The sequence below is a fragment of the Conger conger genome, chromosome 1 (genome assembly GCF_963514075.1).
Source record: "Conger conger chromosome 1, fConCon1.1, whole genome shotgun sequence".
Classification (NCBI taxonomy): Eukaryota; Metazoa; Chordata; class Actinopteri; order Anguilliformes; family Congridae; genus Conger; species Conger conger.
The window spans coordinates 19,300,795-19,318,124 of NC_083760.1; the positions used below are offsets into that span (position 1 = coordinate 19,300,795).

A 17,330-nucleotide genomic window follows, 5' to 3' on the forward strand; every position below is an offset into this window, starting at 1 on the left:
TTTAATTAGCGCTGTAAAATGTAAGACACTCCACTAATGAGATGAGTGAATTAGCCTTCAGACGATTCTGCTTGGGAATGCTGATGGAAACACAACAGGGAGATGTGGTAGGTAATACAGGGCCTCGGTGGGCGGTAGAGGTGTACGGCTTTCACAAATTCGGGCCTCGGTTGAGTCCCTCGTTACTCAACGTGTATCAGCTGCTTTACAGACTTAATACATCTTGTAAGGACTCAGAAGGGGCCAATACTGACAGAGAAGCACACGTTTTTGCTCACAAAAATGCTGCATGTACAACATAACTCTAATGTTTTTGACTTGCACAGCGACTCACCTAGACCTCTGAAGGTCCTCTGTCTAAGTGCGTCCTGAACTACAGCAGTTAACCTGAGCTCTCCAAACGCACGCATAGGCCAAACCATACGAAAAGCACAGCTTTGGAGACTCGGAATTGGTCAAAGGGGATGCAAAGGGGATGCCATTTCTAAGATGAGAAGAGTGGGCATGTGGACACGACAGCAAACGGGCACAATGACAGGGGTGTCCATCGAGCCCGCCTCAGCCATGCAGTGCCAGTAAGGGACTGTGGGAAAGCAGTCCAATATGGCCCTCTTTCCCAGAGGGAAAACATCAAACTCAAACATTTGACCTCATCTGTTTCATCAGCCAGAAGCTGGAAGTAAGAACAATGCAAACAATTATAAAATATTGCACAGATAAGGCTAGTATTTTGTGATTCACTGACTCATTGATCCACTGTAATGTGGAAGCATTTGCATGGCAGGAAGGAACAAATGAAGCCAGTCTTCTTTAATATTTGAACAGCGGTAATAAAATGTTATAATGGGCCTTTAATCACAACATTCGGCAGTTTATCCTTTTGGAGCTGGGCTTCACAGAACGGCCCTGAAACTTCACTTTTCCGCTGCAATTGAAAGAAGGGGTCCGGTAAAATTTATTTTCAGTATACCTATGCATTTGAAGATTTCATTATTTATTCATTTCGCTGCAGAAATTGACAAGTATTCTAAGCACAAAATACCAGAGGGCCATACGTGCAAATTCAAATATTTCTTCTTATTTTTACAGCAAGTGTGCTCTTACCGTATTCCTGCACTTCCCAACCGTTTGCAAGAACTCCAGCACTTCGGTGTTTCCAGTCGCCTGAGCCTAAGACAGGACAGGAAGTAGTGATATAGTAACTAAACAAATAATAATGTACTTAAAAAGACAACGTTGGACCTGCGTTTGATCAAAATGCTAATTTTATGAATGTTGATTTTGTGATTATCCATATTGTAACATGTCATGTGCCTGGATATTCATAATAAAGCAATAGAACCAAATACAAATTATTTCCAGAACCTTCCACATGAAACTAACTGAATCTGGAGTGGAAGCAGCACTGCAGATCAGATGAGCTCTGTAACTCATCTGTAACTCATAGTAGGCAGTTGATTATGTATTCTAGCTGTGTGGAGTTCAAGCAGTTTAAGTGACACAGCAACTTTCAGAAATACATCTCCTGGCTTTGTACTGGTTGAGTGGAGCAATAAAAGGGCTTACTGTACAGTAGTACTCATCTTAGGGAGTAATGATACATTGATCCGGATCGATGTATGGGTTCAAAGGGTAACAATCCAATCCAACCGAAAGTTCAAAAAACAATCCATATCATTGTGAATCATAGTAAGATATTTATTTAAGACATTGTTCACGTTTCCAGCTCAACCTCACCATTACTCACGCTCAAGTGCTGTTTTTCCTTCTGGTAAAGGTGACGTCAGTTAATTTTTCCACTATCAACCTCATTGTGCTTGTATGTGTACACTGCAAGAGGACTGTGTTAGCTGCATCATTTCCATTGATACTTTTCAGATCATGGTGTGGTAGCAAAATTAACGATATTGCAAATGTCAAAGCTCTCTGAAGCTTCAGGTTTACATCCCGAACACACGGCTCAATGTTCCACCAGCAGTTATACTTATGAACCTCAAGGAACATGGACAAAAAGACATCACTGACCCCATTCATATTCCAGTGAGAACGTTCCACTGCAAGCATATTCCAGTGAGAACGCTCCCTGCAGAACAAGGGAATACAGGCGGGTGCTTCACAGACTCACTATGTCCATGGCCGTCTGTCCGTTGTACCCGACCATTTCCATCTCCGCCCCCGCCAGGTGCCACATCATCAGTCCCTCCAGGTCCCCGCTCGCTGCCAGACTGTGACAAATCACCCACCGCCACCAGACCGGTACAGTTATACAGGGGCCACACACCTGCTCTGCTACTTACATGGGCTTAACAACATAGGGGAAAACACTATGCCATCACACTGGGAACCCTTCAAGAGAGCTGCAGCACTTTCCCTACAAACAGAGAACCCAGTTATGTATATGGCCAAGGCTGTGACTACAGAACTACCTTTAGAGCACTCTCTTGAGTGAGGTGGGAGGTTGGTTAGGTCCCACCATTATGCTTTGTACCCACTGAGAGATGCATCTTCATTGGACTGGGCATTTACTACATTTTGGTTGACATTGGCCATGGGTACAAAGAGCAAACAGTTTTACTGGCCTTGATTTTACTGGATTGGTATTCCAATTACCTGTAATCTTAAACCGTCTGCTAACTTGCACCTATCTGTTTTGCGGTAAAACGTTTGAGCACAAAAAAGTCACATCGCAGGCATGAATGTGCTTCACCAGTGCTGTTCAGAGCGCTCACAGCGAAAATGAGCACCAGTTTTACCGCCAGTTTCAATGATTGAATGATTTTCTTGGGCCATTCTCAGCGCATTTAATCTTACGTCGGGAAATTAGCATTTCCATCACAGCTAGCGACTCCAAAGAGCGAGCCAACTAGACGCAGTGAATAATGTCAGCATTATTTTGGACGGAGCCACGACGAGCAAGGTCCCGTGAGGGGATCTGAAAGCTTGTTTGACCAGCAGTTGCCACTTCATGTATTGGTAGCAAAAGGGAAGCATGCATGAGTGACAGATCAGCATGCTACAGCAGTCGTTGAGGACAAGGCTGCACGTCTTTGACCAGTTGACTGTAAAACCAGGAAAATAGTCTATTTATCTTCCCTTTGTTGAAAGATTCTTTGGATGCCATGGTCTCAGAGCAATGTAGCAGGGTTGGATTCCGGCACTTACATAAGACCAGGCCAGCTGGCTGAACCAGAACACACACTTTTGGAGGTGTGTATATATGGGGGGGGGGGGGGGGGGGTCACGGGGTGAGGGGCAATTTCCCCATCACTGTCCCCTATGACGTGTGCGAGTGACGTGACGTGAAGAGCATGTTTTGCCAAAAAAAGACGAAGAAAAACGATCAATCTTTCTGTTGTACGTGTGTGGGTGTGCGTATGCATGTTCTATGATGTATAAGTGCAAGCATGCGTGTGGGTGTGTGTGGGTGCGTGTGCGTGTTTATGGGTCTGTACAAGTGCGTGTATTTTTGTATATGCATGTGTGTGGGTATGTACTAGTGTGTGAGTATGAGTGTGTGAGTATGTAGAAGTGCACACATATGTTTGGGTTTGTGTCTGTGTGTGTTTGAATGTGTGGGTATGTAAACTGGGTATGTGTGTGTGTGTGTTTGTGTATATGCATGTCTGTGGGTATGATGTACTAGAGTGTGAGTATGAGTATTTGAGTATGTAGAAGTGCACACATATGTTTGGGTGTGTGTGTGTGTGTGTGTTTGAACGTGTGGGTATGTGTGTGTGTGTGTGTGAATGCATGCTGGGTAATATCACCTGCAGAGTTCAGAGCCTGCATCGTCCAGCTCCTCTTGAGACAAGTGGGCCCCTGTCTGCCTCAGCAGTTTCACTATCTCCTTGTGTCTGGAATAGCAAGGGTGGACATGAGGTTAAACACCAAGGCACTTCACAAACTTTCAACATTTTACATTTACATATCAGTCCTTCAGCAGACACTTTTAATCCAAAGCGATTTACAAGAGCATAAATTCTTCAACAAGTGAAAAGCATTAAATCCATAAATAGCAAATCATGCACGTAGAGCAGTTATAACCAGTGGTTCAAGAGACTGTGTCAAAGCCTGCCTTTCACAAACAGTCATATTGAAAGAAAGAGCATAATCTATCGGTAATGATAGCACTTGAAATATTATTTTGGAAATAGCATAATGCATAAGGTGAGATAAAATGAATGTCAACGTTAAACGTCCCCAAAGTAGGCTGAGAGAACACCAGTTCAAAACCCTTGGATTTGGGTGGAAGGGTGGAAGACAGCCATTATTGAAACTTTGATGAGATCAAACCTAATGATCTCTTTAGGCAGCTTCCTAGATGCAGAGTTGAAAAAACAGAATTCCAGCCATGGCTTATTTAAGGTGTAGTTCATTGTGTGGTATGCTTGAACAAGCCTCACAGCTCAGCCAATCACAACACACCCTAGACTCTCACCCCTCCATTCTGGCTCTGAGGTAACACCATGTATCACAAAGACAAATGTCCAAAAATAGACCAAACCAAAAACATTTATTTTTTTGCTTCATCAGTCCCAGAGGCGAAAAGGCATTCCTGTAAGAAAATCGGGTGATCAGAATTACTATTACCGCAAGGACACACCCATGTAGCAAAGATGGGGCGGTACACATGAACCATTCAGGAGAAATAGTCCCCCATTTGCTCGGTGAACAGATTCCGACTACATTTCTGCGAACGACGTAAAAAAAAACAGGCCCAACTTTCCTCGTCAGCCATGGATATCAGTGCAAGTCCCAAACAGCACACATTAGTCACCCAGCAATGCCCTAAGGACGATGACTGTGACAGGTTACAGCCTCGCGCTGTGACAAGCACGGACAAGCCCGGACACCCCCACACTGAAACTCCTACACACCAGCATCCACAGTCTCAGCACGGGGACTTTCTGTTGAGAGCTTCAGGCTATTTTATCGCAAAACAATGGCCACGAAACAGAACGGTACACCCCTATTCAACCTGCAGAGAGCAGCTGCCTCTCCAGTTTGAGGACTAGAAGAGAGAAAAGCTTCCCACAGCAGCGGAAAAAGCTTTTATCGTGAGACCACTGGTTCAACGAAGCTGGGCCTGAAGTCTCATTTGAGATGTGCGTGCTTTGACAATGGAAGAGCAGGCTTTCTGTATGGGCCCAACTTACTTGGTGCTATTTTTGGTCTAAGGTGTTACTGCGGGATTGGCGGTTTCACATTCCCGCCCCCGGAAAACTCTCTCCCTCCCCTCAACCTGCCTTCCTTCTCTAGCCGTCGGAGGTTCCAAACCGTGTAGCCGTACATTTCGTCTGTTTTGGAGAGCAGCCAGGGCGTTTATCTGCCACACAAATGAGCAGCAGCAGGTAAGTCTGGTTCCAGGGGCCTCTCTTCATGCTCCCCGCCCCGATTCCCAATTCACTCCTTTTAAGGACATGAGGAAGGATGTATATTTATGTTCTTCCAAAAGATGCCAGCCTATTTTGGCATTGATTCTGCCAACTGAAGATACTGTATTTAAGTTGTGTCTTAAAGGAGAGTTTTCCGAATGCCAAGCCATTGTACAAATCTTGTAACCGATAAAAATCACTGGGTCCTCAGGGCTCTTTCCATACACACAGCCACCATTCCGCAGCACTCCTGTACAAAGTGACATAGACCGTGACACACAAAATGGGGCAGCCTGTAGCTAAGCCTGAAGCCGAGAGGGACCCAGAAGGTTGGCGGTTCAATGCCGCGGTGTGGCCATGATAAGATCCGCACAGCTGTTGGACCCTTGAGCAAGGCCCTTAACCCCACATTGCCCCAGGGGGGATTGTCTCCTGCTTAGTCGAATGAACAGTAAGTCATTTATTTAAAATGGGATATACAAGTGTGAGTCACAAACTGAGAGCTCTTAGCCGGCTGAAGGCAAACAGGCAGGGTGTCTCGGGTTCGAGACAGGACTTAGAGTACGCTTCAGTCTCCTTGATAGCGTGCAGTTTTAAACCTTTTTTTCCAGACCAACGACAACGTCGTGTTGGAGTTAGCCACTCAGGCAAGACTCAGGGACAGCAGCCACCTCACTCATCTCTATAGCTGACTTGGCACAATATTTCCTGGCCAAAGTCCCAGTATGGTTCTTTCAATCTGGCCATATAATCATCACACAATTTAATTGGCTTAATAATCACTCCCACTCCATCTCAGCTGGAGTGTAGTGAGCATTTTGGCACAAAATGGCTGCAGTGTAACTCTCAGGTGGGTACTACACATTGGGGTTGGATGAAGACAGTGCCCTCCTTCACTATGAATCTTGTTGAGATCCTGCAAACAAAGCCACCATATAAACGTGATCCATTATTGCAATTAAATCCCAGGAACATGAAATTCAGGCAAGTAGATCTTTGAGCCTGAGAAACATTTACTAACAGACATTACTATAGCCTTAAACAATACTCCCCAATGAGAACACGATTTGCAATACAATCTCACTGGAGGCTAAAAAAGACAAACTAATTATTGTTAAAAAAAAATATATAGAATTACTATTGGCAGCTGACAATTAGCCTAATTAGCCGAAAATGAATGAAGTGGCCCTCTGAACTCCATTACAGTTCCTCTCCTGTTCCCGCCTCCTGCTGGGAATTCGGAGTCTCTTCCCGGAAACGTTTCTAATTTAGCAGGCCGAGACCACCATCCTCCTCATTTTAATGAGGAATGAGAGCTCTGGTCTCAAACCGCTTTCTGTTTGTACAGACGTTCTCCACTGGGGGGGGGGGGGGGGTAATAATGGGTGGAATAATGGTTTCAAAACAAAAGCAAGGTCGTTACCCTACTTACCCAGTGGAGACTGGAATAGATCAGCTAATCCGCGGAGGTAATGGATTCCTGTTACGGCCACTTTTGCTCAAAGCGGGCGGGTTATCAGGGAGGCATAGACTCCCGTTGCTCCTACCGGAAGCGGACGGCGTTGCGCAGGGGCGTGTGTCCATAGCGATCCCGGGCATGGACGGTGGCTCCCTGGATGAGGAGGTACTTCACCACAGTGAGATGGCCCTCGCAGGCAGCGACGTGCAGGGGGGTACGGCTGTCATAGTTCTCCATGCTCAGGATACTACCCTGCAGGCAAAACAGAGGGGTTCAGATGCACTACATACTGGCTTAGCATAGGATCTCTACCAGGACAATATACATACAGTATGGTATAGGGCCGGTTGCACGGACACAGATTAAGCTTTAGTCCAGGACTAAATAGAGTTTTGTATGGAGAATCTTCATTAAAAAGTAAAATCGGTGTAGGACTAGGCTTCATCGGAGTCTGTGAAACTGGCCCATAGATTATTAAGGCTGGATTTACTTCACACACTGAACCAGCTGCACTGTTTCAAGGGTAGACATTTGAACTCACAGGAACTCTATTGGTGATCCATATTGTGAGAATCTGTTATTCACACCTGGCATCAGAGTCTGCGTAACAGACTATTTCAGAAGAGATGCATTTGAAAAGAATGGTGTCAATATGAATAGAAGCTTTTTTGTTTAAGCCTAATTCATAAATAATGAACTAATGCCGCTCTACCAGGAGTTTTTAAGGTTCAAAAAGGCAGCTGATTGCATAGTATGTGAAATTAAAAAGATCATTCATTTATTCTGGTTTGAACAAAAGAAGAAATTTTCCGTTTCTAAATAGTTTCCGCCAAAACACCTCACAGTGAGTTGACAATGGAGCACCCAAAGAAATCTAGTCTTTGGATGAATCATATAGACCAACGAATTATGCTAATGTTGTACTAGCATAGATCATCATAATAGAAAAAAACAAGCCTCAATGCATACAGTATGCCAATTTTGGGAATGGGAACCTCAAAGAACATTTAGAAAAATTGCGAAGCAACAACAAAATTAATTTAGGAAATAATTTGCCTTGAGGCGGCACTTCAGAAGATGCCGGTTACACTTCAAATTAGTAAAGGTGAAAATAACTCTTGCGTGGAAAGTCGACCTCATGGGAAGGTGAGAGTTTCATCCAGGAAAGAGTTCCATATACACCTATGGGGATCAGAGGATTCTCTAAGATTAGAGGAATTGGGAATTGCACTTCTGTTAAGCACATAGAAGGACGCCAAGCAAATGATTCGGTCCCGTCAACCATTCACCCTACCACAGTTGTACCTTTCAGACAGGATGCCATCAGGAAGCTGAAAATAAAATTAAACAGCACCCAGGTTATCGCTATAGAAGACCTACTCTTTGTGGTTTGCTTACAATGTTGCATTAAAATGAGTGAACATTAGTCCTTTATCGACATTAACACACTGTAGAGTCAGCAAGCAAAAACTCTTCAAAAACTGTGCTCGGTTCCCAGTGAAAACACACACACACAAACACGCACACACACACACACACACAACCTGCCAACAACACTGACGGAAACATGTCCATCTTAATGAAAATGTGTTCAGCATTTTCAAAATGGAATTAATTATAACATAATGAAATATGCCAGGCGGACAACGCCTCAACATTTACACGCAAGTGATTTTGTCCTTATTGACTGATTTTATGAATCCTGGCAACAGGTTTGTAAATACAGAGTGCTGTTCAGGCCCAAGGTCTTTACACATAAAGATGATTTAATGTTAAACAGTTGACGTTAATGCTTCTGTCATTTGATTTGCCCTCTGCTCCCACTCTGCTGGAGAAACAAGGCATTCAGGTTGTCACACCTGCCCAACCCAAGAGGCATGCTTGGTATCTCCCCTAATTTATCTATAAGCATTCACAGCCTGACCGAGGCATCTCATCACTGTCTACGAGGTATGTGTTTATGTGAGAACCATAAAGAGACACACACCCAACAACTACTTCCCTTTAGTGTGAGGAGTTTTCTTTTGTAAAAACTCTTAATGCGGTGTATGACCGCTCCAGTGATTTTAGATTTCAGGGGCTTGAAGTGGACAGGAGGAAATGAGGGAGGACTCAAAACCCACCTTTTCAAACTCTACCTTAGTCCTCCCTCCTGATTTCCCCCGCCCCTCCTTTCTGATATCCCTATCCTTGTCTAACCCCCCCCCCCCCCCCCCAAAAAAAAAAAAAAAAAAAAGGTTGCACTTATGATGACGACTATGTTTAGAACAGTATTCCATGTGTGTTTTCCTAGTTCTGGATGTGATGCTTTGACTTATGGTAGAACCTATGCACTTGTAAGTCGCTTTGGATTAAAAGCGTCTGCCAAATGACAAAAATGTAAATGTAATGTAAATGTATGTGAAGAGTCCCATCTCAGGATGAACCAGCTTGTGCTGTGTAACCAGTCTACCCCTCGGCGACACACCCATGTTCAACCACTGCAGGGTCTGAGCGGCCAATCGTCCTCTTCCGCCAGAGAGGCCAAACCTGTCATTGGCTGAAGGCTTGACAGTCAAAATCAGAATGTTTACCATTTCCAGAATGGCTTCCAGGGCCTCGATGTCCCCAATCTTAGCAGCGGCGCAGGCCAGGCTAGGGGTCAGCGCATCGCGGACAGCTTCCAGCTCCTGGGGATTGGAGCGGACATGCATTTAATGAATTACCTGGCCATCAGAGGGCCTGGCACAAACACAACAGGACAGCTTCCAAATGAAAAGACCCCACAAGTATCCCTCCAAGACCGGCAAGTGCAGGGGGCCGCAAACCACTCACCACAGCAATGCAAGAATTCCACCAGAAATAAAGTACCGGTTTGAAAACAGTTAAGAGGAAAATATGAACTTACCGTTTGCTAGTATGGCCTTAACCCATTGGCAAATCTTTAAATGAGTCAAAAAAATAAGATTTTAAGCCTCAGAATAATACTAAAATACTTGTTGAGGTTGAGTTATTGTGGGGTTTTTGCAGTGCATGGCGATTCGCTTCATTACTTGTGGTGGGGGTTGGGGAAGGGGAATCCATGGCTCACCTCCTTGCAGCAGATATTCAGGGACTTGGCGATGACCTGGATGAAGCGGCTGTCCCTCAGGGAGAGCTTGGCCCCCTCAAAGTCAGCGATCATCTCCCCCCGCAGGTTCTTACTCAGCATCTGGGACAGGCAACGGAGAGACAGCGAGTCAGAATGGCAAACATCACGCCCAAATATCACAGTCAAAATACCGCTCAGGTGCCGAGGTGACATTACGTGAGAACGCTTCATCTTTGGTATGCCGTTTACCTCCATGAGCAACAACAAGGACAGCGACAAAACACTGCAAAATCTTTCCAATTCAGGAGGCAGGGAGGGTCTCAGTGTATATGTGAAGCAGCTTTCAGTTGATGTAGATGATGTTACATTACATTACATTAATGGCATTTGGCAGACGCTCTTATCCAGAGCGACGTACAGTTGATTAGACTAAGACTTGCTCCCCTGGAGCAATGCAGGGTCAAGGGCCTTGCTCAAGGGCCCTTATTATGGTTACACCGGGGATTGAACCACCAACCTTGAGTGTCCCAGTCATGTACCTTAACCACTACACTACAGGCTGCCCTGTAAGATCATATTTACAGAAGGCAGCAGAGAGACAGAGAGACAGCCGTGGTTGGCACTGTTATCGTGCACATTTGTGTTACCTAACACACAGTGCGATGGAACCTGCCCTGTTACAGCATGCTTTAGGGCAGGGTTCTCCAATCTTATCTGAAAGTGGCCCTTGTGAGTGCAGGTTTTTGTGTTAGCCCTGCACAAAGACACTGGATAAGACTTATCAAGGTTGATTGAAGACCAAGATTGGAGATTCAAGACCATGAACCAGAAGACCAGACATACCTTGGATGAGGCACCCCTTAGACATGGAACGAGGTTCAGAGCTAAGAACACCAGGCTACAGTAACACAGTCGCCTACGCGGTGGAAATCATAGCAGTGTTCTGGGCTCGTGATCCTCATGGGATTTCAATGCGTAATTAGAACTCCGTTCCTTTCCCCCTCATTCACCACGAAGGTAACTGGAACGCCTGACGCCGCTGCTATCCTTGTAGCAGCAAATTAAATTAATGCGAACCAGATTTAGCATTTAACCTGAGCCAAGGGCCTGTCTGTGGGCCGGCAGCATGTGACGTGAGGGTGATCACCAGAGTGTCGGCACATGGGCCTTTGGTGAAAGATCCCAGGCTACCTCTCGGCGAGTGAAACGGGAGCGTTTGTGACCTGCGATCGGCTGCTGCTTCAAACCTTTCTTTTGTCCTCCGTGTTGAGGTCCCGCATGGCCAACACGTGGGACAGCTTGGACAGAGCAGCCTCAGGGGTCATATCACGGCCTGCGATGAGCCCGACGTCACTCAGGGCCTGAGACACACACACACGCACGCGGAAATAGAAAAAGAAATAAACAGAAACGCATAGTACATCTGGTACACAGTACAAAGCAAGACTGCGGAGTTAGCTGGATGGCTGTGCCAAGTAAAACCCAGAACCGCTCCTTTTACTTGAGTCCACGTTCCAGATTGGAAAGGGTTCCAGGTTTTACTACTGCAGTTATTCAGCTAACTCAGTAATCAGCTTCTCGAAACAGGGCCCTGCTCGGCCACAGGAAATCAACACTCTACTCCTCTATCTGTTCAGCATTTACTATGAAAGTAGGGCTAACCGCTTTAAAGCCAAGCAGAAAAGTCAGTTCTTCACTCAATGGCCAGGTGAGGATTTTGGAATCCTCTGTTAGAGGAACCACCTCTCTGTGGGCGGCAGGGAAACCTGACACACTTTCCCTGCATGTTAGGACATGCTGCCATCGGTTGCCAGACGATCAGGTCACATGATCACGCCACCTCCTCTGGAGCACAGTCACTCAGAGGAACAATGAACGTGAGCTCCGGCGTGTGTGTGTGTGTGTGTGCGTGTGTGTGAGATTTTACCCTCCCATGAGGGACAAAAGCAAAAAGCGCTTGAGCTGAAATGAAAAATGGTGTTCATGTTAATTTCTCCAAGTAGAGCAGAGAGGAGACGCCAGTCACATAAGCACAGCACTTTCTAAAAGAAGCCCTCTTCTTACAGGGTTAGTTTCATACGACACAAAGAGACTGAACCTCGTACAGGTGGAGTAATGGGGCAGTTATGAACCTCATACAGGTGGAGTAATGGGCAGAGTTATGAACCTCATACAGGTGGAGTAAGGGGCAGAGTAATGACCCTCATACAGGTGGAGTAATGGGGCAGTTATGAACCTCATACAGGTGGAGTAATGGGCAGAGTTATGAACCTCATACAGATGGAGTAAGGGGCAGAGTAATGATGAACCTCATACAGGTGGAGTAATGGGGCAGAGTTGTGAACCTCATACAGGGGAGTAATGGGGCAGAGTAATGAACCTCATACAGGTGGAGTAATGGGGCAGAGTTATGAACCTCATACAGGTGGAGTAAGGGGCAGAGTAATGAACCTCATACAGGTGGAGTAATGGGGCAGAGTTGTGAACCTCATACAGGTGGAGTAATGGGGCAGAGTTATGAACCTCATACAGGTGGAGTAATGGGCAGGGTTGAAACGGAGCGTAGCTACGATACCTTGGTCACATGACCAGGGTGCAGGGCAAAGTTAAAAGGCTTCTGGGCGGTACCTGGCCGGTTGCGTAGGACACGGTGACAGTGCCTCTCAAACACTGGGTGCAGTTGACCATGATCACGCCCCTCTCGGTGGCCTTGCGTAACTCCTCCAGCAGGTCCGCGCGGTTGTTGGGTGCGTTCCCGCTGCCGTAAGTCTCCAGGACGATCCCCTCCATCGGTGGCTGGAGGAAGGCCTTCACCTGCACACACATCGCACACTCCTCACCGCGAGCAAGGCCTTCACAACCGTGTGCCCAGACCGTAACGCAATACACCACATCCTACAGCGCAAACTGTAACACAACTACAACACACAACAACACTGCTTTCCACACACAAAACAATCCAGTGACTAAACACCGCATATTACAACTCTGTTATAGTAAAACGCAACACGCCACACCACAAAGGTTCTATCTGCCTTCTGGATGGTTTTCAGATACCAAAGTGAATGGGCTCCAAGCAGATAAAACCTTTTAGATTTTGGCATTTTTTCATAAATACTCTTTTTGTGTAAAACTTCACACATATTTAGTCAAGTCAAGTTTATTTGTATAGCACGTATTCATACAACTGAATGCAATTCAAAGTGCTTTACATAATAGTGAAAAGATTGAATTGACAATCTATATTTGTATAAAAGAAAGCAGTAAAATTGCAATTTAAGAACTGAAAAACTGTTAAAAAGATAAGAAGTGCAAATGAAAGTGCAGTGCAGCGCTTTAAAAAGTAAAAATGTAATTTAAGAAATGCATTAATAAACAACACTGCCTGAAAAATCCACGGCAGTGGAATACTCCAGTCGAGGACGTTAGGTACATGACAGATTCTAGTGAAACACTCAAATAAGAAATGCTATAAAATCAATTTAGTGCCCCATAAACAGCGTATTTTTGACATTAACTACTCATTTTTGGCAAAACTGTCAGTTAGGACCTTATCATTTGACGGTCTGGACACCTTGTTTTCACGGCACACCACACAACACAGCAAAGTTATCAGCACTGCACATGCAGAGTGACCTCATCCCATAGACACCATCCGTTTGCACAGAAAGAGTCCACTGAGAATGAAGTTTCTGTGGCCTTCAAGGTCATGGGGAACTTTGACGAGACATCTTCTGACACGGGACTGACAGCAGTTCAGCCCACGAGATGCGAATGACCATTCCACAAACAGTGGGAGGGCACAATAACCATTCAAGAGCAAATACAGGGCCCAATAAATCAGCCAAAACCATTCAAGCAACACTGCCTCTTAGAGGGCTGTGTAAACCCATTCTGGGGGGGGCAGCGGGGGGGTACCACACTGAGCGGGGCATCGCAGTGCCCAAACAGCCACACTCACGTGGGTCTGGCCAATAGGCCCTGGGAGGGAAATTATACCGTTGGAGTTTTAATAAAAAACCTGCCACCCACTGCCAGCCCATCTGCTGCCTGCTCCCCTGTCTCGGGGTAATTCACCAGCACAATTAAGCCCCCGCCCCGGCCCGTGGCTGGCATCTGGAAACGAAGTGCCTGGCGTTTTACGAGGGGGTAGACGCCGTAAACCGCCCGAGGTGGAAGGTTCTCGCCCGAGCTGGCACGGGTGACGGCTAGCTCAAAACGGAGCCTGCTGCGCAAGGCACGACCGGCCGTGGCGAGGCCACAGAAAACCAGGTCACCGCAGGATCCTTCAGACGTCGTGCGACACAGAGTCCCCGCGGGACCCCTGCGACCGACTGCTAAGCTTCACAGCAGTGCTGACAGTTTGGCCCAGAGAGATTTTTCTTTAGTTCATCTGTTCTACACAACACAATGAGGACACAGAATCCTAACACAGAGCATTAGCACACACATAGTGACGGAACTATGCCATTTCGCCTAAAGGATGTTGTAGATGTAGATGTCGATGTTTTTGACTCTGAAAACGATGCCGAAACACCAGTCTCCCTGTTCATTAAACAGTATCTATTGCTCTGAGCTCAGGGTGCTCCACCGTTCTCATTTCAGCAAAGTCCCTGGGAATTTGTCCAGGCAAGTAGTCTGTAGCAAAGGTGTGGTATGCGGTAAGGATCCAGGGCACACCTGGACAATGCTGTGCATTAGTCCAGGCTGTTAAAATGCGTGCTTCTTTCAGTAAGTGGCTGAGGCCAGGAAACCGCAGGAGAGGACAGAGACGAGACGCAAACCGGCTGAAAAACCCAGGCAGCAGAAAAGCTGCACGTGAGTCGGGCTATTTTCGTTGCATTTATTATTTCGGCTTATTATTTTTAGCCCGATTCCCGGGAGGGCGAAGCTGAAGACACGGTTTGTAGGCGTCCTCTCTCTCCCTCTCCCTGACCCACCCATTATGGTGAATAAAACACCGGTGCAATCCGGAATGTTCCGTATCTCCCTGTGTCCAGCTCTTCTCTCCTCCCCGGGGTGAGTCACACCATGTGATGGGGAGTCCTTTACTACAGTCAAATCGTCCTGGCCGTGGAGCACCTATTCAGTCCTCTTTTATTTAGCTGGCTTGAAACTTGTTTGGCATCTTTTTGTGTCGTGTGTTATTTAATAACAGGATTGTACATTGATTTTGGTGTCATCATTTAGACTCAAAATTGTGTATTTGGTCAAATAGGTCAGGTATCTATATTTGGTCCCAATCGGATGTCTGTACATCCAGTATATGCCATTGTCGATTTACAGTTTTTCCAACTGAGTTGCATATCAGATTATTTTAGGTTACATTTTTCAGTTGCGGCACAAGGTGTTCCACCGGATCTGAAGACCAAGTCTGCAACTGGGCGTCTCATGACTCCTGTGCACTTATTATTAGGATGTCATTCCTCAGAAGAATGTTAGTGATACGACACGATGGATGGAAAGTCTATATTTAGATCTAATACAAATTGAATGCACGCCAGACTACCCGTGGCTCCATATCAGATTCAAACACACATTTTTTGGTGTTCAGACCACATTAATTGAAAATGACATGTTGTATTTTCAAGAAATCTCAAAATTACTGTGGCAGGCAATCCCACAGGGACACGTCACTCAATGGCCGGGGAGGGTTGTGGTCTGCGGAGATTGACACCTCTCACTAGCTGGCCACGACAGTGCACTGGGTTCCTGGAGCCTTACTGCCAGTGTGCCCCCCGACATATGTCGATGTGAACCTGACGGGCAAACTGCGGTGTGATAAGATGCAGCGGCTAGCTTCACACGCTTCAGAGGTCAGCACAACCTCCATTCACTCAGTAGCACAACCTGCATTCACTCAGTAGCACACACTGCATTCACTCAGTAGCACAACCTGCATTCACTCAGTAGCACACGCTGCATTCACTCAGTAGCACAACCTGCATTCACTCAGTAGCACAGCCTGCATTCACTCAGTAGCACAACCTGCATTCACTCAGTAGCACACGCTGCATTCACTCAGTACCACAACCTGCATTCACTCAGTAGCACACGCTGCATTCACTCAGTAGCACAACCTGCATTCACTCAGTAGCACAACCTGCATTCACTCAGTAGCACACGCTGCATTAACTCAGTAGCACACGCTGCATTCACTCAGTAGCACAACCTGCATTCACTCAGTAGCACACGCTGCATTCACTCAGTAGCACAACCTGCATTCACTCAGTAGCACAACCTGCATTCACTCAGTAGCACAACCTGCATTCACTCTGTAGCGGAGGTTGTAGCACGAGCCCTCATGAATATGAAGGCGTTCCAAATCAGGGAGCAAAGCACATGCTAAGCAACGAATGAATAAACCAGAAATGTTATATTTGCCTGTAAAAAGACAAGTTTAACACTTTACGTAGATTAGAATGTTCTTAACTGAAATTCAAATGCCAATAGAAGAACCACTACTGGAAATCAATGGACTTCTAGAACACTGACTTAATAACACTGAAAAAATAATAAATCCAAAAAAACTACTCTATAAAAATGGTTAAAAATTAGACCTGACTAACTTTCAGCTAACTACAAACTATAATACATTATACACAGAAAGACCCATTCTAAAGTGCAACCCAGTTTCTGCCCTGTCCAATCTACAGATCAGGCCACAACCCTGCTAATGCGTCACCATTAGACCAAAGAGAAAGCTCGTCGTCAATCTGCAACAGCCGTGCAAGTCAATGGTTCAACAAATCCGGACACCGGTTAAACCGGCACGACAGCCTGATCAAGGCCAACCAACAGGAACAGGCGAAAGGGCCCTGACGCCAAAAATATCACGTGCCTTATTGCCAACGTGCAATTTAAAAAAATTATAGAAAAAAGGCTGTTGGAGTGACTGTGCCAATTTGTAGCAGTAAAAGCATCTCTCCGTTTTAATGGATGCCTTTATATCCCTATGCCATCACCCTCGCCTTTTGTTGATGATTAGACATGCCCCATAACTCCATCTCATTTTTCAGCGGGTAAGTGCTGCTGGCAGGCAGCGCTCAACCAACAGACTGTGCGCCAGCCTTATCAAACCTGGGCGACACGCAAGACAAAAAACACATCATCTCCACCAAAAGGTACCGCATCCAGGCAATTAGCACTGAGCTCACCTTTACATCTGCATTAACGGGGCAGTGCTAGCCTCCACTTTCTTCATTGCGCTGTATACGTTTCTTTAAACCATGCCACAGCGCCGTAGTGATGTCATACCATGGTTCGCAGCAGCAAGAGAGCCACTGGGGGGAAATGTTTTTCAGTTGTTTTTTAATAGAGTTTCTTGCTCCCCAGTGATTGTTGATTAAATAATTGCTGGCAGGCAACACTGATCAAACGTGCGCGCGTGGCTCTGGATTGGGTCTCCACGGACGGCTCTGTCATT

General features: G+C 45.9%; 1 protein-coding gene across 1 annotated transcript in view; it reads right to left on the reverse strand.

The window, feature by feature from the left end:
* aspg (asparaginase homolog (S. cerevisiae)) overlaps positions 1-17,330 on the reverse strand; it is a 33,435-nt gene that overhangs the window by 2,781 nt on the left and 13,324 nt on the right. Inside the window, exons 8-15 of the mRNA XM_061247627.1 lie at positions 12,533-12,718; positions 11,152-11,265; positions 9,905-10,024; positions 9,408-9,503; positions 6,923-7,086; positions 3,768-3,854; positions 2,126-2,225; positions 1,105-1,170 (exon numbers count right to left, since the gene is read on the reverse strand). Coding sequence (XP_061103611.1) covers positions 1,105-1,170; positions 2,126-2,225; positions 3,768-3,854; positions 6,923-7,086; positions 9,408-9,503; positions 9,905-10,024; positions 11,152-11,265; positions 12,533-12,718 — 933 coding nt within the window. The remainder of the gene's footprint in view (positions 1-1,104; positions 1,171-2,125; positions 2,226-3,767; positions 3,855-6,922; positions 7,087-9,407; positions 9,504-9,904; positions 10,025-11,151; positions 11,266-12,532; positions 12,719-17,330) is intronic.